This window comes from Pseudorca crassidens, chromosome 14 (genome assembly GCF_039906515.1).
Source record: "Pseudorca crassidens isolate mPseCra1 chromosome 14, mPseCra1.hap1, whole genome shotgun sequence".
Classification (NCBI taxonomy): Eukaryota; Metazoa; Chordata; class Mammalia; order Artiodactyla; family Delphinidae; genus Pseudorca; species Pseudorca crassidens.
In genome coordinates, this window is record NC_090309.1 from 52,624,200 (window position 1) to 52,652,109 (window position 27,910).

Consider the following 27,910-nt stretch of genomic DNA (forward strand, 5'->3'; position numbering starts at 1 on the left):
GGGACTTGGACCTGGAGTGAAATGGGCATGTGCAGGAAACTCAGAAGAAAGGAGCAATATATTTAGAGACTTGGGGATGGAGGTGCTGGGAAAAATTTCACCCATGAAACACACACTGAAATGACACAATGTTTATGAAAGAAACCAAGAGGAGCCTGAAAGGGCTCAGGGTCCTTGCTTGAAGCATGGTTACAAGTACCTTGGGAGGTACTCAAAGCCTTATTAAAGGATTAACTGTACAATTATTCCAATTTGGGGGATTAGAAAGATTATATCAAAATCAATTGGGATTTGGTAATTTTGTGAAGCTTACTTTAATAAGTTTTAGTTTCCTTCATCAGATTTTCATAGAGAGACTGAAAGTTTGATATAAGTACGAATTTATTGACATCAATTTCCTTAAGCTATTATTCCAACACAGAGAGGGTACTGAAGAGCTGAAGACAATGATAATAAACCCACAAGATCTGAAGTTTTCAAGGCCCACTCCCTCCAGAACAGAGAGAGCAGGAGAGAGGGAGGGAGAGAGAGAGAGAATGAACAAGTCATCAAAAAGAATTGGAAACTGCTTTCAATTACAGTAAGAATTAATGACAGTTTGACAATTTAAGCATTTTATCCAGAAACACATACCTATTCCACAGATACCAAATTGATTACCATATCACTGAGTTTGAAAATATACAAAATATTTGTTGTTCTTACATACTGAAATTAAAGCCTAATTTTAAAAAGTGCACAGTAAAAACAGCATAAGGAAACCTACAATATCCATGGTATGTGTACTGTTTTCCGTTTCACTGTCAACATCAAATTCTGGATTTACCTTACTGGCTACAAATATATTTTAAATACTTCAAGGCCATTTACAACACTGACTACTTTACTAGGTCCAACAACACTCCAGCTTCCTGAAGGCGGCCAGCCCTGGACGTGGAGTCTCGGCCCCGCAGCTCCGCGCAGCAGTAGCAGCTCTGCAAAGAAGTCACCAACCAGCTCTCTGTAAACTATCGACTCTTGTTCTTTTTAGAATTCCCCTGTGCAAAGAAAAATGTCAACAATAAGAACGTCAACCTCTAGAAAAATCATTCACACAGTTTAGACACCAAGCTGTCTGGAAGCCATATTTCACTGTGGAAAACTTTAGTTTCCAAGAGGGAGAACAGCTGATAACCTTGCATCGCTAACTTTTGAACAGGAATCACAGAGCAGTTTGTTACTTTTAACTCTCCCCACTTTCTCCGTCCATGAAGCTTATTCCCCTGGGGTCTGAGGACAGGCAATAAAGAAAGAAAAGAAAGCTATCTTGGATTTATCAAACCTCAAATATTCATTTTGTTCCAAAGACAATGTAGTTTATGATTTCATAAAGCTGATAAAAACTTTTAGCCTGAACATGTTCCTTTACTGTTGAAATAAACACCTTTTAAAGGGTCTTAATAGGTACTAATTTTGAACATGTGCCAACTAACACCCCAATGGGAATGATTACTGTCAAGGGGAAGATCAGATACCAGTTGAGAACAAGTTAGAGAGAAGATGTCTTAACTTATTCCCAATTCCCTCACATATGGAGATTTGGACTTTCCAGTTTTATGTAACTTTTCTTCTTTCTGGAGAGGTTCAAATTCCTACATTTAACTATTACATATAAATACTTTTTTTCATTAAGTAGGAAATGATTGCAGAACACAAACATTAAGAGCAAGATCATAGCAAACAAATGGTTTCAGGATGTTTACTTGGCATCCAATGGAGGCCATGTCAACTCAGCCATAAGATGATGCCATAGCAATTTAAATGACTAATAACTGGGGGAGGTGTGCAAAATACAGGAACCACAGAATGATCAAAGAAAGGTTAACAACAGAAACTACAAAGTGAAGAAGGATCTCTAACTCAGTGTTTTATTAATGACAGATATTCTAAGGACTAGATTAAAAAGTTCTAAGAGGGCTTAAAACTTCCCTCACTTCTAAAGTGGCTGCAATACAATTACCTTTGGGACAATGAGCTTTGTTTGCTATACCCCACAATAACCCTTCTCAATTCAGAACCGAATGCCTTCTGCAGCTCTGAGGCCTGAAAACTTTCCCTATAATCACTGCTACTTTTTTTCAAATGTTAGGTGCTAAAGCAGGCTTTCTCCTACTACTCCCACTAACACATGTGCTTTCTACATGAGTCGGCTATTGCCCTGATGGAATATCAAGAGGCCAAAAGGGTTAAAGGAGGCCCAACACTCCACCCTCTACCTCCAAGCTAAAGTTCCTGAAGCACAAGTAACTGGAGAACCGGAATCAGAACCACACTGGTGGTTACAATCATCACAACATGTCCCAGAAAAGCATGACAGACATTCTCTGAAGAAGCCAGAGGCCAAACAATAACACAAAACTCCACTGAGAAGCAAAATTACGTAACGCAGATTCTAGTGCATTAACATGATACATTTTCCAAGGAGATACCAACTGAGTGGGATGCTGCTCTGTACCACCACTGGCAGATGCTAAAATGAAGCTATAGTTTGTTCATCTCTATGTCTTCCCCAGAGCCAGCACACGGCAGGAACTCAATACATGCCTGCTAGATCGGTAAGGGGCAGCAGTGGATTTCAAAGAGCACAGGCTGGAGACAGTAAATCCAAGCTGCTGGTGGCAGAGTATTGTCTGAGTTATCAAAATATGCCAAGCATCTGAGATGATACATGAAACCAACTCTCTGGCCTCTTGAAGCTTACCTTTCATGATAAGAGTATATACATTATGATACAACAAAGAGACATGATACGTGGATATGCCCTTCAACACAAAAACATTACCAATATCTACTGACCCGAGCCTGGACAAGCAGAGGCTTTATGGGAAATGAAATCTATGAAGTTTTTGGAATTTAAAGGACAAGACAGTCCTAGGTTATATGAATATGTATGAGAATAAATTTGCTAAAGAAGGTTACTCTTCAACAGCACCATTTTAGATTCACATAGATAGAGTAATCCCCATCATAAACCCCCCAAGAATCCTCCTAACTAACAGAACAGTAGCAGAAATGCCCAAAATGCCAAAAATGCCAAAAAGCAACCGTCACAGTGTTAGGGCCTCAGAGGTTAGACCTCCTCTCAACTTACAACTCAATCAAACAATCTTCATTCTACTTTCAGATAAGAAGACAAGTGAAATGATTTATAAACACTTCAGATCTCTTAACCTTTTGTTTCTGAAACACACAGCAATGAAATACCTTGTATTAAATACATTAAATATTAAATATTACACTGCAGAGAGACCCCTTCCTCCCCTACCTTACTAGACATCTTTAGTGTGTCAATCTCTTCTCTCTGTTTAGATAGTGTCTCGTTCATGCTGCACAGGTGGTCGCTCATCATACTTAACTGATCCTCATAACTCCTCTTGGTAGTCGTCAGCTCATCCTAAATGGCCAGGGAAAAAAGAAAAGAGAAAGCAAAACCCCACTAGTCATACCACTCTAAAGCTTTTTTAATTTAGGAAAAAAATGTTTGAAAAGTAACCTATCAAGATGACCTATCTGATCAATTAATATGAAGGTTAAGCCACAGGCCTAACAAGAGAGCAAAGTTAAAAGAAACAGGGCAGAGGTTTTTCTCAGCCTTCAAAATATGTTTGGAATTTCTTTGCAAAAATAAAAAAGTTTCCTTCTGTGCCAGGTATAAAGATGTCACAAAAAAAACAAGAGTGCTATATGATCTTTCTCAATTCTCTTAGGTTTTCCTGAACCTTCGGTGAGGTGGGGAAGGTGATCTCTGGCATGTTCCCACTACCCCACACCTTGACGGCCCACCATCCTCTAGGCAGGGCCCTCCCTGGAAGAAGCACCTTCCTCTCTCTTTCCAGCTCTCGGGCTCTCTTTGACCTTTTAAAATCTAATCCTGTGCTCCTAGCTAATCTGATAAACGAATTTGAAACCAGGAGGAAGTGCATGAATTATTTCTTTGCCTGTATCACTTCTATATTTAATAGGGGCTTTCTGGAAGCTAGGCTTTAAAACAAAGCAGTGAGTAAGGAGGAAAATTTTGCAGCCCTACCTTTCAGTTTACATCAGTTTTATGAAACAGTAAAGGGAAGGAACAGAGTCACATGAACAGAACAAGCCTCCCGCCCACCATGACAAGGACTAACTGGAAGGAGGAGAAAAAAGAAGGGCTTTGGGTAAATAAGTACTATTCAAAGAAATGCTGACTACAAAACTACTTACAATTAAAATAAAGTCAGAGCAATAAATAATACAACTACTTCTTGCCTGACATAAATGAGATGTTACTTTAAAATGAGTTAGAAATAAAATGGTTAGAAAAATGTTATGTCTAGAGGTTAAATGCCACCATTTGAGAAAGGAAATGCTGATTCTTTTGGCCCAAGAACTTTCAATGAAAAAAACATACCAACACTGCTTAGGTAGCATGAACTCACCTGAAGTCTGCTGTTGTTCTGACTGGCTGCTTTCATCTCTTCTGCCAGTGCCTCTTTAGACTTTTCAGCCAAGGCCAGTCTTTTAGAGAGTGCTCGGCACTGTTAAATCAGAAAACATTCAATTATCCCAGAGACCATTTCCCCAAACCAAATTTACCTCAGGGAAGGTTACTAGAAAACAATCCCCCAAACCGAAAGTACTTCCTCCCTTCCTTCCACAAATATCTACTGAATATCTACAGGCCTTGTACCACACACTGGAGCACACAAAAGAAAGATGTGGTCCTCACTCTCATCATTTTAATAAGGGAAAGAAAGTCTACTAACCCAAGCTCATCGCTGTTTTTTCCTAGCTCTAGCCTGATGACCAGTGGCTACAAAACCACCAGAAGTTTCTACATTTACCCAGGATTCATTCACACCCACACTGGATGAGAAGGGAAGTGGCATCATGCAATATGAATCCTAAGATACTTTTCTTGTGTTTTAAGTCCTTTATTGGAGACCATATCACAGAAACAATAAAAGCTTTGCAGCCCCACTCAACAGATGGAAAAAAAAAGTGAGTGCAGGACTTCAAAGATCCCACTTGCTTTCTTTGGGGATTCTAACCAAGGCTATCCAGAGACAGAGTACATCAAGAAGCAAAAAGAAAAATTCTATTTCATACTACTCTTCAAAGAGGGCGTGCCATTAAAAGGATCACTAAATTTTCTGATAAACCATGAGATTGACAAGGAGGATCTGTTCAGACATGTTCGAATGTTATGTCAACATCAGACGCTCAGACCGACCATTCCAGTAAAGTAGTACAGAGGGTTGCCGCTTCCTGTTTACAGACAAGGAAAAACTAGAACAATTTAAAAATTCTTGTGTCACAATTGTGCTGAAAGAATTTACTAAGATAAGCAAATCTCTTGGAAATAAGGCAGCCTCAGAAATTCCCCGGTTACTCATTTCACTCCTCACAAGAGAATTTCAGGAAAGTTCAGCCAACCGAATCAACCACCCTCCTTTAACCGCACATCTATCGGTGTGCTTAGCACTGAACCTGAAAAAGAGGGAAAGAGTTTTGCAAAGCACGGGTCCTCATGAGGATGACAATCAAGTCTAAGAGAGTAATTCAGAAGGCAGTTAGGGATCCAAACCAGGCCACCATGATGTGCTGCGTGCACTGAGTGGCTGGGATGGTAAGCACTGCAGCAGTTCTATGGTGAGTCGTCCAGCTTGCCGTCCTCCCCGTTTTCTACAGCTCAACAGCCATCACTACTGATCATCTTATCAAACAGGTATGCATCACTAAGCTAGGCACATCATTTATTTCAGCAGGAGGAAAGAAGCAAAGCCCCCCTCCACTCCTAGCAACTGGATTCCTATCAACTCTTCTCTGTCTCTGTAAAACAGGAGAAAATCACAAAGTCGCATCCCAATGAAGGGTGTTGTCTTTCCTTTGTCAATTTCCTTAACAGTTTAAAGCATTATAATTCTCCGTCTAACATCTATAACTAACCTTTTAATAAAAAGTTTCCCATCAAAGACCTTACAGGTATTCTTATATATTGAGCGACATCCATTCTATCTTATCATTTGTTTCTCACTCTTTGATATTTGTAATTTCTTCCTTCATTTTCTCCCCTTCTTATCAATGAATTTGTATAATTTTATTATCTTGCATAGTGTTTTTCTAATCCTCTTAAGGAAATGAATTATTTGGTGAGGGAAGAAGAAAATGTAACAAAAAGAAAGATTCTGTATTTTTTAAAGGTTGAAAGAGGTTACATTTTGCATTTTATCATTTACAAAAACTGACTTCCACAAGTTGTCATTAGAAACTAGAGAGTATTTAAAAAAAAAAAAAAAGAACCAGGCATACTTTGCTTTGAATTTCCCTAAACGAAAATTCCTTGACCTATGAATGTTACCTGCCTATAACTCTCTAAAACAAGATTATAATTATAATCTATAATTATAATGCTCCAAAACATGCTGCATAACCATAAGAAAGGCTACCTCTTATATTCACTGCAATAAAGATTTTTGGTTGGTATGTGGACCAATCTCAACGAACTCTAACCAAATCCATATTGCAGACACACAGACTCTGACCTCTCTCTTCTAGTGAACAGCAGGAGGCCAGGACAGTGACCTAATTCCTGAAGGGGTTAGAAAAATCCACCTGATCCAATTAACTCTCCACTCACCTCAGCATAAAAATGCACTGACTTGCTATCAGCCAGCTGCAGCTGAGACGTCAGTTCCACTATCCTTGCCATGTAGTGATTTCTAATTAAGTCTTCCCGAGATTCCACATCTGGAGCCTAAACAGAGCACACATAACTCAATAAATAAATGCCAGTGGAATGAAGCAGTTCTGAGAGAGAGAGAGAGAGAGAGAGGGAAAAAAAAAAAATTAATATCACTTTAGCAAAAAAAAAAAAAAAAAAAGACATTTCCTACATTTTCCTTTGAAATTTGATGGGAAATCCTAGTTTTCCCACCCCTCGGAGAAACTTCAGACAGCGCAGGTAAATATATATGGCAAATTTCTTTTATTCAGCACCCTGCCTACCTCACAATGAAGCTGAGGCTTCAAGAGAACAAAGCAGCAGTGAAGTCTTGGGAGGCCCACCACCCATGAGGCCATGTCTCTCCACTCAGTTTTTACTTGCCACACACCTAACTTTCAAAATCTCAATCTGTCTGACTCCTATGTCCTCCTCTAACTGGAAGAGAACAGGTGAAAGGGGAGCATTTATTGGAACTCCTAAAAATCTGAACATTCTTTTTCCCCCCAAATTATCTTAAAAAAGCTCTTATACTCTTAAACATACTAACAAATTAAACTATTTCTATAATGAACAATTTATGGCCCTTGTCCCAGACTAGATTTCTACTAGTTACTCTAGCAATGACACACCACTCAGTTTAGTTTAAAAATATATGCAGAAGTTCAAGGTTACCTAAAGTATAAGGCTAATAAGGAAATCAAAGAATTTACTTGAACTATATTTACCAGTTTACCATACTGACTGGAAAGCTGAGTGACTTCAGTGTTCTTTTAATGGTTATTTGTGAGCTTGTAATATCTGTAATATTTCAAAATCTTGTAATATTTCAAAACTAAAATGTGCAAACCTATCTGACAAGCCAAATCTGACCTGGGTTCAGTCACTTGAGGGCTGAAAAGAACTACCAAGCCCACTGATGGTCAAGGCCCTGAAAAGCCCCGCTTTGCCAGCTGGCCCACTGGGAGGGTAATGGCTCGCAGCCTCCTGCCACATGCCAGCGAGCTTGTCAAACTGCCAAGTCAAGTCATTCAAGGAGGCAATTACAGACAGGCTGTAATTTATTGGTGACAGTTAAAACTGACCCAGAGAGAAAAGCAACATGGATCCACATTTGCTAGAATTGTCAGAAACGCAATTAGATGAAGCTGACTTTTGCCGGATTTTGTCAACAAACATGTGGCAAGATGTTTACTAACAAACAACATGATGTTAAGCACACATTACCTCACTGTCAGACGTCCTGGTTAAAATCCCAATCTAGAACATAAGGGAAAAAAGCTTTAGAACAGACTGCTTACACTTCAAACGCAATAGCTTAAACACTTGTAATGTTTTTCTCTTCTCAGTTCACACTGTTTCAAAGCACACTTGTGGGAATTCCCTGGCAGTCCAGTGGTTAGGACTCAGCTTTCACTGCTGTGTGCCTGGGGTTCGATCCCTGGTTGGGGAACTAAGATCCCACAAGCTACATGGCATGGCCAAAAAAGTAAAATAAAAAAATAAAAATAAAATAAGCAACATTTAAAAAAACTAAAACAAAATGAACAAACAAAACAACAACAGCAACAAAAAACCAAGCACACTAGCAGTGGAGTTCTAGACGATTACCCTCAAATCAATCATCTTTCAACACAAAGAAGCTGGACCTACAGATAAGTAACCACAGTCATGATTTCTGTCATGAGGCAGTAGTGGATAGTGACCATCACTATTTCCTCTGTCAGAATGCTGTTAGCCGTTTTCACTGAAACCCAACAAACTGTCTGGGAAGAGAGAGAGGAAGAACAGTTTTTAACTCCTCTTGTCATTGCTACGCTTATTTCCAAAGCAGTGGCCAAGGAGACCTAAAGACAGTTTCATGGCGACCATAATTAACGAAACATTCCAAACGCAAAACACAAATAGCAAACTCTCCGGTGGAAAGGTCAAAAGGATAAAGAAGAAATATCATTATGACATTAATAAGTATTAACTTCAGATTTAAACTAATGAAAAAGTATATGTATTATAGACATACTGAAGTGCTGCCAGGTTTTTTAAAGCTTGCTTTTGTGGATTCAGAGTTCAAAACCAGATAGTAGTCATGGTTCTTGAATTCATTTTATTGTTCAAAGTGGAAGGGCATGTGCTTGGGCTCAGTAAGTTAAGGAAACTATTGGAAACTCAGTTTTGATGGATTCTGTTAATCAGAGATGATACCCAACAAACAGTTTTCATGGATTCTAAATAATATTCTCAAGAGTACTACTCTGAACTGTGAGCAGTATATGAATGTTATGCCCACCTAGCTGTAAAAGGATCTTTTTTATAAGACCTTTTTTTATAGAGGAGCCATAATTTTCTACACACTAAAGCAGGAATAGCAATTAGTCTTTCAGTGAAAAACCGTTTACAGTAACACACTCATCATTTTAATTTTATACATTCAAATATGAGTACATTTGGCAAAATAAATCACAAGCATGGGATCTACCCCTTATCCCCTTTACTCCTGGGTTATGGTTTGAGAATGTGGTACAGCAAACAGTCCTGAAAAGGAATGGAATCATATAACTTCAAGAAAAAGTTGCGAAATTCATAATTTCAACATTTTCTCATATGCCACTGATGAGAGTTTAAACTAATACAGTCCTTTGAGAAAATAATTTGGCAGTAGAGATCAAGGAACTTAAAAACATTCATGCCTTTTGACCCAATAACTCTAACCCTGAGAATATACCCCAAAGAAATCATCTGGATGCAGAAAGAATCTTATGCATAAAAATGAGATGTTATTTAAAATAATAAAAATTATAACCAATGTCATAGGTAAACTAAGGTATATTCTATATAGAATACTATGGAATCAATAAGTTTACATAGAGTTTCTAATAACAGGATAAATGTTTGTTTATTAATGTTATGCTAAAAGATTTTAAATTTTATATAGTATAATGTCAACCAAGTATGAAATTATGTAAAAAAAATGTTAACAGTGGTTGTTGGGTATTCAGGAAAATGTCAACATTTTTTTCTTCTTTTACTCTTCTGTATTTTAAAATTATCTACAACGTACATGTATTGTTTTTATACTTGAAATACATATATTTTAAAATTCTGTGAATTTAAGCAGTGCTTTTTTTTTTTTTTTTTTTGCGGTACGCGGGCCTCTCACTGTTGTGGCCTCTCCCGTTGCGGAGCACAGGCTCCAGACGCGCAGGCTCAGCGGCCACGGCTCACGGGCCCAGCCGCTCTGCGGCATGTGGGATCTTCCCGGACCGGGGCACGAACCCGTGTCGCCTGCATCGGCAGGTGGACTCTCAACCACTGCGCCACCAGGGAAGCCCTAAGCAGTGCATTTTAATTTCAGCAAAAAAAAATGAAAACTTGTAGTTTTCTGTGCTTTTTCTTTCTTGAGGTTACTGTTATCTTTTTTTTTGGCTGCGTTGTGTCGTCTTTGCTGTGCATGGGCTTTCTCCAGTTGCGGCAAGCGGGGCTACTCTTCATTGTGGTGGCTTCTCTTGTTGCGGAGCACGGGCTCTAGGTATGTGGGCCTCAGTAGTTGTGGCTCGCGGGCTCTAGAGCACAGGCTCAGTACTTGTGGTGCATGGGCTTAGCTGCTCCATGGCATGTGGGATCTTCCCGGACCAGGGATCGAACCTGTGACCCCTGCATTGTCAGGCAGATTCTTTGTGTGTGTGTGTGTGTGTGTGTGTGTGTTTGTGGTACGCGGGCCTCTCACTGCTGTGGCCTCTCCCGCTGCGGAGCACAGGCTCTGGACGCGCAGGCTCAGCGGCCACGGCTCACGGGCCCAGCCGCTCTGCGGCATGTGGGATCTTCCCGGACCAGGGCACGAACCCGTGTCCCCTGCATTGGCAGGCGGGCTCTCAACCACTGCGCCAGCAGGGAAGCCCGGCAGGCAGATTCTTAACCACTGCACCACCAGAGAAGTCCCTATCTTTTATTACAATAATTAACAGGGGGCTGAATGTTCAAATTACAGTCCTAGATATGTTAATTAAACAGAATAAACATTTAACTTTTGCAATGCTATAGGGTTAGAAATAAGAAGTTTCTATCTGATGTAACTTTTTCAGCCCCAAAGTGCTTGAACCAAAGGAATATTCTGGGGACTTTTGAGTTTCCTTTGTTAGTCAATTAACTTTAAAATGGGCATAGACTTTGTACCAACACCCAAGAGGAAGACAACAGAAGGAGACACACACACTCAGTTCACTTAACTTCACTTAAGGCAGGATGGGAGGTTGCGGGGGGTGGGGTGATAAAAAGAAAGGCTGAAAAGGAAACATCAGGGAAGGCAAAAAAAAAAAAGCCTCCCTTTTTCTCTCTATTGTCTCCAGGTTATTTTCGGCAGGAATCTGCCACGTGCAGGAGAGAAAGTGAATTATGTGGGGAGACCCTTCTCTCAGCCTGAAATAGTCTTCTCCTGCCTTGGCCTCCTGCTCATTTATGAAACACACCCATGTTACCTCCTTTGGGATGCCCTCCCCAAGCCCTCCAGGCGACTTCTCTGTCATCTCCCAGCACTTTGGACAGATGTCTATCCAGGCTCTCATTCCATTAGACTGAAAGCAACCAAGGGATGGGAATAGATTCACCATATAGACTAGACTGTGAAAAATGCAAGGAGGCCAACCAGGTCTTGGTTCTCTGATCCTGACTGTCAAAGACAATGCCCAAAACTGGGGTTCATGGAAAATGTGGCAACTCAACTGTACCTTAATGATGGGAAGAGTTTTGAATTCAAGAGAGTCGAGGAGTTGGAAGGCAAAGTATTTGAGTATGTAGGTGACAGGAGTTATGAATAAATAGGCATCCAGGCAAAAGAAACAGCTTGAACAATACAGGGAAGCAAAAACACAAAAAACATTATCAGGAAAGAAAGCTCGGTTTGAGTTTGTACAGGGAAATGCTGAAGAAAGGTAGTTTGGAATAGGTGTTCACAGACCTTGAATGCCAAACTAATGAGTGGACTATACCCTATAGATAATGGGGAGCCACTAAAAGTCTAGAAGCAATAGAGTGCATAATCAGTAACACACTCTACGAAAATTACTCTGCTAGCACCTTATGAAGTGGGTGGGAGGAAAGAGATCCTTAACAGATGCAGACAGAAATAGCACACACGTGCTAACCAGACAGACAACTTTAAGTTATAGCAACTTCCAAACTCACCAAACCCAAATAAAGTCATCATCACTCACAGACCAATAGTGTTTGGTACTAAAGGTTTCCCATGTCCCTGGAAATCTTTCTCACTTACATATGTAAGAATAGTGTGCTCTCCTTTGAAAATGTTCAAATAAAAAGACAGTCCTCAACTTTCAGCAACTGATATTAATGACTCAAATACACCAGTGTTGCCAACTTCCAGTACTTCAGAAAGGCAAGCCATAAACAAATACGTTTGTCCGCTGATCTATTTTCTGACACCCATCAGAGCACAAGGCCAGATTACCAAGTGTGTGACTTCAGATGAGTTACTCTACCTCTCTGTCCACCAGTTTCCTCATCTATAAAATGAAGATATGATAGTACCTGCAATCTCATAGGATCTGTGTGAGGACTGACTGAGTTAACACACTGAAAAGTCCTTAGAACCGTGGCTGGCATATGATTACTGCAATTACTATCACTGTCATCAGTGCCCTCCCTGGTCTGGTCCCATAGTTACTCCCTGACAGCACCAATTACTGTTAGTGCAAATGGGAGAAAACGGAAGGAGCAGATGCAGGGAAGCAGGGAGAGAAGACAGGAGAAAGAAGAAATCAGACCCAATGGAGAAGAGTCTGACCTGATCAATAAACAGACTCTGAAGGGAAGTCCAAAGATGAGTGCTGGAAGTGCTGCACTTCCCCAGATGGTACCTGAACTGATGTCAGGATTCTGCTCTGTTTGCTAAATGTTCTTCTAGGCAGTCACCTGCACCTGTCAGAGGCAACGTGCAACACCTGTGGCTGAGACTCAGCCTTGCCATCAGGGGTCACACAGGACCATCCAGTGAGCATAGCAGCCATTCAAACCACTGCTCTGAGAAGTCTGCTTTACGTTTTTTACTTTTCTAAAACATTTTCATTCTTTTTTCCTCCCCTACATTTTATTATGAAAATTTTCAAATATATAGAAAAGTTGGAGAAAAAAGTATAATAATCATATGTAGCCACCATCTACATTCAGTAATTAACAATTTGCCCATTTGCTTAATTTATCTGTGTGTGTATATATTTCCTGAACAATCTGAGAGTAAGTTGCAGATATGATGATACCTTACCCTGAGTACTTTAGCATTTATCTCCAAAAAATAAAGGTATTCTCCTAAATAATCCAAGTATCATTATCACACCTAAGAAAACTAATAATAATCCACGTTTCTCACACTGTTGAGGTGCAGTGAGGTCTGTATACATCTTGAAAACAGAAGTTAATTTGTATATATTACTATCAGGTATGCTCTGAATCAGATGCAAGGGAGATGTGAGAAGGACCATGACTTGCTGTTCAAAAGCATCAGTGAGCTACAGGGGTAGCCTTAGGACAGGGCTGTCAAAAAGTGCCATGGCTCTCCTTAAATTTCTCAAAAAATGCTAACGAAAATATATTTAATGAGATCATTCTAATTTTGAGGGTTTTTTTCCCTTCCCTTCCTGATTTCTCATTTTCTAGATTTTCTAATTTTTTTTTAACAGTGGGCAGGAAAATATAATCAGAAAACTTTTCTCAATGTAACTGAATTTTATAATTCCAACAGAGATGTTTCTTCACCTTCTAAATCACTGCAATTAAATATAAGCAAGAAATATAAAGTTGCAAAATAACTTGTCAGTATATTGTCTTATGAAGTTTAGCTAACCTGATGGGTTTCTATATTATACGTATGTCATAAAGCTTTATACTACCTAGGAATACACCATGTAATTGGTTAAAAATGTTATTTGTCGTCATTTCTATAAAAAGTTAGGCAGTTAGTCCTTTGTCAGAAACATAACCCCCATATCACCAATGTTGCAGTGGAGAAACAGAATCATCTTAAATTTGACTTACTATATCTTCTCCAGGAACACAGCCCTTACCGTGGGGAAGTCTCACATGTAAAATCAAAGAGAATTTAATAAGGTTGCTTTTTTGAAGGGGGCATCCTGCTTACCAATCTGCTTTTTCTAGAGCACATGGATTATTCCTGTTATCAAGTGACATGTACTTTAGATGGTTAACACTGAACACTAAGATGGATCCCCACCAATTACCATTTAAAAAAAGAAGACACTTACCAAACTAGTGCTGTGAACGGGCACTGGCACAGCCTTGGCAGACGCATCTTCCTGGCCCGCAGCGGTCACCACGGCGGCCCCTTCCTGGGCTACTCCAACCACCTGCCCACTACTTGTGCTCTTCAGTTTATCTGCAGTTCGCTGGTTTTCTTTCTCCAGCTTGATTTTAGCTAACTGTGCTTCCAACATCCAATGTTCTTTTTCCTGCTCCAGTTTAGAAATCTTCTCCAAACTCTGCTGAACCTTGAAAGCAACAGAGAGTTCTGCACCTTAGAGGATGATGCAGACAAAACTTACCAACCAAAAAAAATACTTTATGGAATGTAGACCAAAACTACTTCACAGGGGTGAAAACAAAAAAGCTTGATCCTGGAATAGGGAACATTTTATTAAACAGGATACAAAAAGCACAACCATAAATTGAGAAATTGAACTAGAATGAAATTTTTAAAATCTCTATTTATCACAAGGTATAATAAAGAGAGTAAACAGGAAAGCCACGAAGTGGTAGATGCATGTATCCAACAGTGGACTAATACCCATAACATATAAAGAACTTCTATAAATCAATGATAAAAAGACAGTCAACCCAATAGAGAAACAGGAGAAAAGAAGACTTGAATAGGCACCTGAATGTTACTATAAACATAAAAAAGAAGGTATCCAATGTCACTATTAACCAAGAAAAAGCAATTTAAAACCACCCAAATGAATAAAAACAAAACACACAAAAAAAACACCCAAATGACTAAAATGAAAGACAGAAAATACAAAGATGGACATGTTTACAGAGCAACTGGAACTATCATATAGTGCTTGGGGGAGTGGAATTTGGGACAAACACTTTGAAAACTGTTTGGCAGGATCTTTGAAAATTGAACTTGTATCCTATGACTTAGCAATTCTACTTCTAAGTATATGCCCAAGAGAAAAACATGTACGTTTATCAAAAGACAAGTATAAGAATGCCCATAGCAGCCCTACGATAGTCAAACACTTGAAAACTACCCAAATAGTCATAAGCTGTAAGAATGGATAAATAAATTATGTATTTTCACACGACAGAATACTTAACAGGAATGAAAATGGACCAAGTACAACTACACATAACATGGATGAATATTATAAATATAATGTTGAACAAAAGAAGCCAGATCTGAAAGAGATGCTACATAATTCTCATTTAATATGAAGTTCAGTATCAGGCAACAGAACAAAGAATGCAGGATAATGGTTACCTCTGGGGAAAGAGGAGAGTAGTAACTGGAAAGGGGCATGAGGAAAGTTTCTGAGGTCCTGGCAATCTTTTTTTTACAGGTATATACCTTACATAAAGAAATATTTTTTAAAAAATTTTATCTAGCTACCAGTTACATTAATGTGTTTACTTATGAAAATTCACTAAAATATATTAATAATTTATATACTTTTCTTTAAGTATGTTATGCTTCAATAAGAAGCTTAAAAAAAGCTAATTTTCAAGGCAAATGAAAGCTTGAGAATTAAATAAAAACAATCTTAGAGTGAATTCCAAATGCTTTACCAACTATCATCGTTGAACAATTACCACGTACCACTGTTCATGATATTTTCCTGCCAGTATCCTACTGAAGCCTCCTAACAGTCCTACAATTCTCACGTCTCAAAGAGGAGAACTTGAAGTCCCAGCAGCTCGACCACCTGCAAAGCTAACAAACAGAGCCAGGATGTGGGACCTCATGTGTCTGGCTCACAAGTCTGATTCTTTTCACCCTATCACACTGCCTCTCATTGGCTCAATTAATCCTTACGGGACCCTGAAAGGTAGGTATTATCCTCGCTTTAGAGAGGCAGGATGTGAGACCCGGAGTGCTTATCAGACTAGCCTGCAGCTGGTCAATGGCAGAGTGGGAAAAGCAATAGCTCTGAAGTCAGACCATTCTGCTACTTACTAGCTACTATGGATAAAAGCTGTTTAATTTCTTTGAGCCTTACTTTCCTCACATAAAATAAGAAGGAAATCTAAAATAAATTTTTAAGATACTCCACATTTCACTGTTTGTCTCAGGAATTTTGTTTTTTAGGAATTATTATGTGGATTAAATTTTTAGCTTCAACATCCTATTGAATTAATGTTGAAAAGATAAGTGATATGTGTCCAATGAAAATAAGGTCGGCATAGGCAAAATATTGTTTCAGATAAATTTGTGCTCTCTTTAAAATAAATTTTTCCAAAACTAAAGCAAGCCAGGTGTTAAAGTAAATAAATCTCTGGCGAATGCTAAACTGGGGTCAGTTTGTACCAACTTCTGAAAAAAATAATACCACCTACCTCCACCTGCCACCCAAATTCAACTGATCAATTGAGCATTGGAAATTTTTCATTCCTGTCCATTTAGGAAATGAAAATAACTCACTGAGTCTCTAGCCACACCCCCCTTTTTTGCCTTATTATTTCAGACATTTAAATCTAGTACCTAAATAATTAATCAGCACGGCCAGAGTGTGCTGATATTACTTTACTGGCAATCATAACACCAGTTGAATCAGGATGACTTATTTAGAGTATCAACAAATGGTTTTCAATGAATTATGCTTATGGTGCTTTTTAGCATGTGTTAATTAACTTTACATGTTTACTTACATAGCCTTTTAAATTGCTCTATGTGTATGAAAACCTTTTATAGGGGATTTTATATTCATGCTCTTTAACAAGTACCATGATTTTCCCGATGCCATACCTGTTGTGCAAGGCCTTCTCGACTTTCAGTAGAGCTGAGAAGGACCCGGCGGTTTGCCAGTGCTTCTTCATAAGGCACAGATTCCAAGAGGGGCTATGGAAAAAGCATCATAAGAAATAAAGAAAAAGGTCGCATCATTTCCCTGATCTTACAAATAAGAATGCTAAATGAGGTCTGATAATAAAATTCAGATGTATGTCCACATAGACTAGTTCCTTTAATACACATAAAAAAAGAACTTTAAAAAGAAAAGAAAAGAAAAAGAATGAAGGGGAACATGTCATACCAGTTACAAGAGACACTATCTAAAACCATAAGACTTGCACCAAAATAGACAGATGAAGGAATGGCAAAGAAAATCTAGAAACAGACAAAAGCACATACAAAAATGTATTATGTGACAAATGTTGCATTTTTAAGTCAATGCAGAAAGGATAAGTCATGCAAGGACAATCAGTCAATAATTTAGAAAAATAACTATTTAGACCCCAATTTCATACCTATATCAGAATAAATAAATTCAAGATGGGCTGAAGATTTCAATCTAAAAAGTTTAGACCACAAAAATACTGGAAGAAAATATAGGTGAACTGACTTTCCAAGAGTCACCTGAGAATCACCACCGTAAAGAAAAAGCCTGGTTTGATGATATAAAAATTAAAACTTCTAAATTTTGAAAAATTATTACAGCAAACTGAGGAAAAATATTTCCGACATAAACAAAGGACTAAAATCCTTAACATAGAGCTCCTTCAACCCCAATTAGGAACATTTATTTAAAAACAGGTAAACAACTTGAACAGGAAATTGAAATAATATAAACAGTAAATTTATGAAAGGATGTTCTATTTCAATAACAAGCAAAGAAATGAAAATTAGAACAATAACACGGAACTTCTTGTTTCTAAGATTGACAAATTAAATTTACGGGTTAAATTTAAACTTCTATTGCTGGTGAACTATAAAAAGGTAACCTTTGAAACATTCACAGACTTTGAATGAGCAATTCCATTTTTAGGAATTAATCATAAAGATATAATTAAAACAATTAGGTAGCCTTATACGTTTCTAGGAGTGTACAACCACTCTTACGGGTAATCTGGCAGTAAATATTAAAACTTAAAACCACATTATCCAGAACATTCCACCTCTCAGTAATCCACACATATGCCCAAGGAGGCATTTACAAAGCTATCCATTGCAGTATAATCCTAACAGTGAAAAACTGGAATCAACCTAAATGCCCACCAAAAAGAGACTACCTAAATGAACCACGGAATACCTATATCATAGATTTCAATGCTGTGTTTAAAATGAATAAAGTAGCCATTATATCTATTGATACAGACAGGTCTCTAAAACATATTTTAAATGAAAAAAGGAAGCTACACAATGAAATATGCATTTTAGTTAAAAAAAAATTAGAAAAGTCTTTATATTCTTCATATTTTGCATATAGTTCAAAGTTTACAGAGATGAGTACAAATGCTCCAAGAGTCTGGAAGGTTACACACCAAACTGATAACTATAGTTACCTCCGGAGAGGAACTGGAATTAGGGATTGTAATTTACCTATAATGCTCTCATGTAATATAAGAATGTATTTATGCATTGTGTAACTAAAAGTTAGAAAGAAATAAAGAGAGAAAGGTAAATACACAAAGTTGCATGTGCAAGAATATCCCCTGTAGTATTGCATATAACAGTGAAAAACAGGAAGCAACCTAAAAATCCACTAGCAATGGATGGCTTAATTAAATTATCACACATTTATAGAATGAAATACTATAGATGAAATACTAGATGCATTAAAATGATAACAATTTATACTTATAGATATACATTTTTGTTATATAAAGATATCCACAATGCATTAAAGAGGAAAAAACAGATTCTGAAACAGTCTATGTATCCAGATACATTGCTTTTTATAATGTGTGTGTGCATGCATGCATGTATACACATTAAAATTTTATGGTTAAGAGGAGCTACCTTTGGGTTGTGGGACTTTCTTCTTCATGTACTGCTGTTTCTTCTGATTTCTTTTTGCAATGATCATGTATTCTTATTATATTGAGAAAAAAATTATAAATGTATTTCAATTTTTTTTATTTCTACAAGTTTAAGATTTTCTCAAGTTTGACACTTAATGGCTGCCTGGCTGTCTCACCCTAAACACTCTACCAGCCACTGGAAACGTTAAGTCTAATACGGCCTAGGAAATGAGATTCAGGTCTCTGTCCCATCCTCCTCTCCAAAGACCCCCGCCCACCTCACAACACCCACCAACCACCTGTCCCTCAAAATTGTATAAAACCTAAACAATATGAACTGTGGGAAAACAACTGCCATTCTCTGGAATTTTTCCAGATTTTCCCTCTGATTTAAATGTTAACAGCAGCTCACAAACCTTTCTCAAAGCCTTCATATAGGCAGCAGCTTTTTTCTTGTATTGAAGCATGCATTCAGCTGAGAGAGGACTGATGAATCCACTCGCTGTCTTAGGCCCGTAGCTCAGGGAAGCAACGAAGTAGTCCACGTTGTTGCTGAAGAAAGATGCAATCTAAACCAAGTGTGACAAGAAGATAAATTTTATTTTCCAATAATATATCTAAAATATATATCTAATAGTTTTCAGATCAAAGTTAAGGATACTCAGAATGGAAATGAAATTTCAACACATGCTCAAAAGCCCACATTTATTTGAAAAGAATACATAGGGAATGATTTATAATAAACACAATACAGTATAAATTTTGAGACCAGACTTGTGACATGTCTTAATCTAGACAAATTCTACTGTTTCTGAAAACCAAGGCTGATTCTGATTTATTCTGTAGACAATGTTTATGAGCTGTTTACCTTACTAAGTCTGCCCCTGCTCTCAAAATATATACGTTTGGGTTTATACATTCCGTTTGCATTTTAACTTTGAATGTTTCATATTCCAACACAAGACATGACACAAGCATATTGAATATATGATCTCTACTTAAATTTCATTCTGTAAATCTCAATCTGTGCATTACAAATATAACAGGAAAGAAAAAGACTGAAAATTCAGCAGACCCTTGTCATTTACAGATTTAACATTTGCTTAATCTATGTAAGCAACAACAAAGATCCATGACTATAATTGTGCTGAGCCATGATTCTGAATCTACAGTGCTATATGAAATGGTGATATAAATAAAAATGTCTAAGAAAGTTATTAGCCAGAAAAATTAAAGTCTTCAATACATTAAAGAGTATTCTATTTCAATAAATAAGAAAAAGTAACTTGTGAAACAAGAGTACTTTACCTTGGCAAAAACTGTTCAAAAAGTAAGCAATCACTCACTAATGGTCTAAAAGATTATCTTTCTCATTAATATTTTACTGTGTCAAACGAAATTCTATGTTAGGTAGTATTCAAGAAAATGAAAACTCTAAAAATCTTGAGCTGTATATTCCTCGTGTATGACATAGATAGTACAGTGTTTGCATTTTAGTCATGATAGTATACGGTGAGGTTTAACTTTCTTTCCTCTCTCTAATATTTCTACATTTCCCAAATGTTCTTTAACATGCATATGTTATACTTTCCTAGTGGGTTTTTTAAAAATTACAAATGATAAAATTTAGTTTAATCAAATCACATTAGCTAAGTATTAAGCTGCCACCAACTAATACTTAGTTCAGATACTTACTTTAGCTAAAAACCATTTATAAAAATTTCAGAGTGAAGATCAAGTACCTTTCCTTGAGACAACTCTTAAGGTTTCAGGCAAAGCAAATGTAAAATAAGCTATGAAGTATATAGGTATTTAATATTCCAGAGTTCTCCTAAAAAAGTGACAAATGCAGAGACTCTTGTAAAATGTCAACATTCTCTTTTTCCAGAAATTGCTCACAATTGAATCAAAGTCAGAATCATCCACAGAAAGTTTCCAGAATGCCTGTGGGTGAAAGCACTAAAGAGGAGGCAGTGGGGATGGTCTTCTGGCTAAGGAATCCTGTAGGCACTCACCTGCGAGCTGACAGATCCGAAAGGCAGCACCTTTTAATTACAGCCCCAAACTTAGCAGACTGTCAGGAAGACTGGCCTGACTTTGGGAAAGACACTGAATACCTACCATAACCTATGATCATTTCTGATTAACTTAAAACACTTGAAAAAAGTGTGCTCCTACTAAGGTCAACCTGTCAGAAAAATAAAGGTATATAACACAGATAGAGATTAGCACTTTCTTGAGAAATTATGTTGAGTCTGCTGAAATAAATGGGCTAAGATAGTCCTGAATACAGTACTTTTGGTTTTATATGTATGGGTAGTTCTCAGAGAAATCTTAGTCACTAAAGGCTTTGATGACAGCCACATGAACATGTGCTCTTAGAATGTGACCTGCTGAAACCAGTTATCCAAGACAGAACAATTTTTAAAGAAACTGCGCTCTGCTCAGTTTATAATAACAATTAAGTACTTACTAATCCAAATGATCATTATCTAATATTAAGAATTCAATGAGAAGACACATGTTGAAGTCATCTTAGAAGTACTTATTAGGGTACAAAAACCACAGAAGTAGCATTATCACAAGCATTGCCAAAAAACAAACAAAAAACTTGGAGGGGGAGAAACCAAAATATTAACAAAGGTCTTATAATTCTTTTTCTTTTTCTATATCCCAATTTCTGTATAGCAGACCTTTAATACACACAAGGATCTATAGTGAGACCATCTGGAATCTTTCAATCATCAAATATCTCATTAAAATGTCAGAAGTGCCTGACCCACTTCCTCATCACAAATGCTTAACAGTAACTACCATATTGTTTCAAATATTAGGTAGGAAGGAGGAAAAGGGAGACAACTTTATTTTACAAAAAAGCCTGGTAATCAAAAATCCTTACACAGATCAATTTTCCTACTAGGTCACTCAAAAAAAAAAAAAAAAAAGGAGCACATTTAAGAGTTGAATTTAATGTCAGTATAAACCAGAGAAAAATTACCTTTCCTGCTCCATTTGTCAATGCCACTACTGATGACAGGATGCAATCATTAGTTGTTATGAGCTTCTGTGTTGCTGTTGGAAGTTCATGCTCTATTGTAGCCTTTTGACTATAATGTTTGGAAATATCTATAAACCCAATCAAATGAAAACTCATTACTATCTATATACAAGTTGTATACAGATAACCAGCCCGTTAACTTCTTATATCTACTCTTACAAATTTACAAGACAAATCTGACAAAAAAATGGTCCCAAATATGAGGATTGTGCTGAATATCAATTAGGTCTCAAGTTCACATGGAAAGAATAGAGTAGTGAGGGTCTCTTAACACCATCCTGGTGTCTCAATTACGGCCCCCAGCAGGTGGGTCTCATTCTCCTTCATTTGAGTGTTAAGCCCTTATTCTAGCACCAGGTAAAGGACCCTGAGCAATATTTACCAGTTAAAAACCTTGTTTTGATAGCCCAGCAGGCATAAATGAGAGTTTACATTGTGCTTATACAAACAAACCATGAGGCTGGAAAAGAACAGCCAACACAGGCACAATGTCCCACAATCCTTATTGGATCTTAGCTGGTTTGCCAGTACATACTTCAACAATAAGAAAGGTCTGCATGGCCAAATAAGGATTGGATAATCTAGCACCTGGCTTCACGTTCTATTGCCTCTAGTACAAGAAAGCTATAACAAAGGCCTGTGGTTATGGAAGCATAGAAGAGAGGCTTAGATATAAATGTGTTGACAGAAAGAGCAGTAGGTGAAACTGGCCAAACAGCTAAGCTTGGGGTTTTCTGGGTCTCTGAGAAATAAAGTAATTTCATCCTGGAAATAAGGGAAAATGGGAGAATTACCAAGACAACATTGATTTACAAGGAAGGGCAATTATATTTTTAAATAAAAAGGTGTTTATGATACAGCCTCCTTTGAATATTTTACAGTACTTCAGTTACAACAGCATTAATTATCATTACCAACAAAGCAAAAAATAAATCACAAAACATGGAAACTAACTTTTATAGCAGGTGTGTATACAAAGAATTTCATTTATTCAGAATCAAGAAATTTAGTTGATTTTAGCCTATAGATAATTAAAAGGGAATAAGACTATTCAAAAAGAAAGGGTATCTGAGATTTAACCTAGTATGATAATGATTTTTAACAAAATTACTCTTTTATGAATAAGATTACTTTTACTGAAATTTAAAACCAGGAAATTGCATTACTTATATATATTGTGTTATATACACATATATATAAACTTTTACATAAATTTTTAATTTAAGATAGTCTTAGATTTATAGAAAAATTACAGAGAGTTTCTGGATACCCTTAGCCAGTTTTCACTATTGTTAACACCCTACACTACTATGGTAGTTGTCACAGTGAAGGAACCAACTAATTGGTAATTACTATTATGTTTAATATTTCTTAAAAATAAATGATTATCCTCTATATATTCATAAGATATCCAAGTGAATGAAAATTCAATTGGAACACTGAACATTTTTTTGTATACTGAACTTGCTAGCCCCTAGAGTAGACATTTTCTTTCTATACACCACAGAAAGCTTTATTCAATATTTTACTCTCTGTATACAATGCTATAATACAACTGGGTTGGTAGGCAATCTTGGTTGATTGGTGTAGGTGATTGAAATACTTATAAAAGATGTACAATACTAAGAATCCTCCCATGGCATCTAGTGGATCAGAGCTACTGTAGTTTGACTATAATAGTTCTCCCAATCCAACTGTTTACTCTTTATCGAGTCCAAATATTTTCATTATTTAGGGTGTTCCTCGACATTAAAGTTTAACTCCAAAAGGTACAAGGAAATCATGTGACCTAGACAACAGATTTATTTTTTTATGTTTCCTATGAGTCTACCTGCTTTAGACTTGAGACCAAAGATCAAACAATTCTCACTTAGAATGCCACTTGTTAAAAGATTAATTCACTTCCATTTTAATTCCTTGTAGGATACACATTTTTATAAATCTTTCTTTTTATACTAAGACCAGCCTGCCTTCTTTTTTTTTTATAGCTTTATTTATTTGTTTATTTAATTTATTTTTGGCTGCGTTGGGTCTTCGTTGCTGCACGCGGGCTTTTTCTAGTTGCGGCGAGCGGGGGCTACTCTTCATTGCAGTGCGCGGGCTTCTCCTTGCGGTGGCTTCTCTTGTTGCAGAGCACAGGCACTAGGGCGCACGGGCTTCAGTATTTGTGGCTCACGGGCTCTAGAGCACAAGCTCAGTAGTTGTGGAGCACAGGCTTAGTTGCTCCACGGCATGTGGGATCTTCCCAGACCAGGGCTCGAACCTGTGTCTCCTGCATTGGCAGGTGGATTCTTAACCACTGTGCCACCAGGGAAACCCCAGCCTGCCTTCTTGATTGCCTTCCTTCCTTCCTTCTTTCCAACTTGGACCAAGCAATTAAGGGCAAAGCATCAAGGGAAAAGATTTGAAATAAAAGTTCTCTTAAAAACAAAGTATATTCTGGTAATGCAAGTTAATGCTCACTCTGAGTGTTCATGAGAGATACACAACAGTCTTCCAACTGCGTAAGAAGACAGATTTGAACTGTAAAATTAGCAACAAGAGGCCATAATCTGCTTGCCAACCATCCTTCATGTTTCCCAGTCTTCTCTCTTTATATTATGTTCACTTTCAAGGACAGAAACAAGCAGAGGCCCAAAGGGGACTAAGGGAGCCTCTGATCCTCCTCTGATAATCTCCACCAGCTCATAGCAAATAATAATAGTAACATTCTTTGATTTGGACCACTTGGCATCTTCTGTCATATATGAACAAAAGCATTTTTAGAAAACTCAGAAGTACATTATTATTTATAGAAATATAAATAAAATCAAGATTTTTTGAAAGGTAAATGAAGCTTTAAGATCCTCAATGGACAGCTACCCTCCATTGCTCTAGCCTCTCTTTTATCAAAATTCTAGAGAAAACACTAGCAGGAACAAATAGTAACATTAGCATAGGAAAACTTAGGAAACAAAACCAAAAAACGTGTAGCCACAGAGCTACTTGTGGTTTCAATGGCCTAGTTCTACGTTACGTAAAGTTCTGGAATAGAGGACTATGGTTAAGTCTGAGCTCCCCAAACCAAAAGCTGCACAGGAAAAAGGTACCAGTCCCTTGGGTTTTCTATGGACCAGACTAGGTTCTGCAGGGTTGGGGCTGCCTCTTGTCACCTGCCACCAAGACTGTCTATGCAAGCTGTGATTCCTGCAACCAGTGTTAGCTCCAGAAGTACAGTGACTTTTAAAGTTCCTTATAATTGAAGACAAGCCACAGGAAGGACCATTTTCCAGACTGAATGGTAAGGCAGTACTGGGTTCCAGACTGAATGGTAAGGTAGTACTGGGTAATTCCACTGAAACTAAGAATGATTCCCAGTAACATAGGTTATTATGTGGTTATGTGCCAACCTATAGAAAGGCCCCAAATATAGCCATCTTATACATGCCATCCAAAAAAGTTTTAAGTTTTTAAAAAGTATTTTCTGTGAAACCAGCAATTGGTCACTAACTGCACACTAAACACCTCAGTGAAAAATCTAGGCACCTGGGCTATTTCCAATAGTCCTTAGTAATTGCTCCTGCCCTCCTCTCCTCCCCCTACTCCAACAGTCTTCAAACGGAAAAGAACAGAGGAAAAAAACCTAGAAGCCATGCAGAAATATAGATTAAAAAATCAGGACTCAGAATCACATGCTAGGAAGCAAATGAAATGACCGTCGACAAGCATATTCTTAGAAGCACATAGCAACTAAAAACTGACCAAAGCTTGAAGACAGACCTTCATTCCTTAAGGCTCTCCTGAACAAAACAGGACTTATAATGGGTACTCTAAACACAGAAACACACAGGAGGCTACGTAGAAAACCAGTGCATTCTTTCTGGGATCTTTAAACCTTCATTTCCTCAGTTCCTTCATGTTTGGGCTCTAACAAGTGCAGTATTTTGCTAAATGCCTCTGAATAGCATGTCTGGCTTGATAAAATTCATACACCTGCCTTAAGTCAGTGTAATGTATTTTTGGCTCAAGTTCCGGGCACAAGGGTTTCTCTTCAGCACTTTGTTTACCTTCAGGAAAGAAGCAGATGGGAAAAGCAGAAGGCAGTAAGCTGTGCACTTCAACGTTAAGCCAAATGCTACTAAACCTTTATGTGGGGTCTATTAGCCTTGGCAGTATTTGTTTAAATCTCACTCAGGCAGATCTGAGAAAATGGGACAAAGCTTATTTATGTTCTTTTCCAAGCCTCACCTTTCATGACATCATGAAATCCATGCAGAGCAGCACCAACATTTGTTAAGACAGAACTGTAGTTTGTCCGAAGGAGTCCATCTGGCTCCGTACCTAGGAAACCAAGATCACAAGCCTAAGCATTTTCCCAGAAGAATTCACCTGAAAAACTGACAGCCCACCATCTCCCCTCTACTTTTGGGAAGAGAGAGAGTGAATACTGATTGTGATATGTTGAAAATAATGGCTCTTAAAATCATTGTAGACACATTCAGATAGAATGGTGATAATTACAGGGATCTAAACTGATTTGCATCCCCCATGTCCACAGATATTAATGGTTACAAGAATCAAAATTAAATTGCTAAGCAGGATTATGTCTTTCATGATTCTTTTTGAAATGAAAGCCTTTGTGAATTTCACCTTGTTACTACAGAACACATTTCTCATTTTGTGCTTTCCCTACATATTATTGTTTGCTGAACATCACTAAAAACACTATTATTCAAACATCACAGTTCCAATTCTGGCATGACAGCATAAGCAAGCTCCACATACCCACTCACCAGCACAACTGGTGAAAATGATTTAAAAATAACCACTTTAAACTCTGGAAATTATCCTAAGGGCATACAGCAAGTAAAGAAACATTTAATCAAGAAAATCTGTATTAACTCAGTAACAAAAGCAAGAATCTGTGGTATGTGAACCAAAACCCACTCGGTCCCCTCACCAGTCAGTGAGCTAGAAATCCCAGTCCCGAGGGTGCAGCCAAGAGCACAAGGCTCCCTCTCCCCTAGCTCAGCTGGAGGGCTGCATTGCTTATCTCGCTCTCAGCTACCTGTTGCTGAGGCTAAGTTCTAGGTAAATATGACTCAGAGGTGGGGGGTTCTCTTCTTTTACCCAGCCCTGACTTGTGGGATGGAGGCTCTACGTGGCATGGTGCTGCTGAGAATCTGTGGCCCTGATCATCCTGGCCCCAGCTCATTAACAGGAGTTCCATGATGAAAGAGGCAAGCTGAGGAGCCCAGCGGCTGCTGCCCTACCTCTCCATGGAGTAATGCAGGGGTGTCACTCTGAGAGAAGTGCATCACTGTCATCATCCCCTGCACAGAACCATGGCTCAGAGATTTAGCCCAAGGGAGAAACAGTTCTTAAAACAGAAAGCTCTGAATCTCTTCCCAAAGGAATTGACTTAATTCACAACAGACTGTGGAGAAGACGTTCAAGCCTAGGGATGCTCTCAAAAATAATGGCACTTGTGCTGAAGGTAATTCGGAGGATTCATTGGAGATATAAGGTAGACTGACACCTAGACACACAATAGAACAGTTAGACTTAATTGATATCTACAGGACACTACATAAAAAAAAAAAAAAAATAGAATACACATTCTTTTTCCAAGGGCACATGGGACATTCTCTAGAATAGACCACAAACTTAGACCCAAAACAAGCCTCAACAAACTTAAAAGGACAAAAATTATTTCAAGCACCTTTTCTGACCACAAGGGCATGAAACAAGAAATCAACCACAGAAAGATAAACGAGAAAAAAATGGTTATATGGTGACTAAACAACATGCTACTAAAAAGCAAATAGGTCAACAATGAAGTCAAAGAGGAAATTAAAAAATACCTTGAGACAAACGACAATGAAAACACAACCATACAAAACCTATGGGATGCAGCAAAAGCAATCCTAAGAGGGAAGTTCATAGTGATACAGGCCTACCTCAAATAAACCTAAACTACCACCTGAAACAATCAGAAAAAGAACAAACAAAATATAAAGTCAGCAGAAGGAAGGAAATAATAAAGATCAGAGAGTAAATAAATAAAATAGAGATTTTAAAAACAACAGAAAAAAATCAATAAAACCAAGAGCTGTTTTTTTGAAAGGATAAACAAAATCAACAAACCACTG

General features: G+C 37.8%; 1 protein-coding gene across 4 annotated transcripts in view; it reads right to left on the bottom strand.

Moving 5' to 3' along the window:
- Positions 1-363: 363 nt before the first annotated feature.
- PPP1R21 (protein phosphatase 1 regulatory subunit 21) overlaps positions 364-27,910 on the bottom strand; it is a 57,079-nt gene continuing 29,532 nt past the window's right edge. For all 4 annotated transcript variants that reach the window (XM_067703030.1, XM_067703033.1, XM_067703031.1 and 1 more), the window contains 10 exons: positions 26,007-26,099; positions 21,720-21,847; positions 19,138-19,290; positions 16,728-16,820; positions 14,008-14,250; positions 7,964-7,996; positions 6,653-6,769; positions 4,452-4,550; positions 3,305-3,433; positions 364-1,037 (listed from right to left, as the gene is read on the bottom strand). In XM_067703030.1, coding sequence (XP_067559131.1) covers positions 1,008-1,037; positions 3,305-3,433; positions 4,452-4,550; positions 6,653-6,769; positions 7,964-7,996; positions 14,008-14,250; positions 16,728-16,820; positions 19,138-19,290; positions 21,720-21,847; positions 26,007-26,099 — 1,118 coding nt within the window. In that variant the 3' untranslated portion in view covers positions 364-1,007. The remainder of the gene's footprint in view (positions 1,038-3,304; positions 3,434-4,451; positions 4,551-6,652; positions 6,770-7,963; positions 7,997-14,007; positions 14,251-16,727; positions 16,821-19,137; positions 19,291-21,719; positions 21,848-26,006; positions 26,100-27,910) is intronic.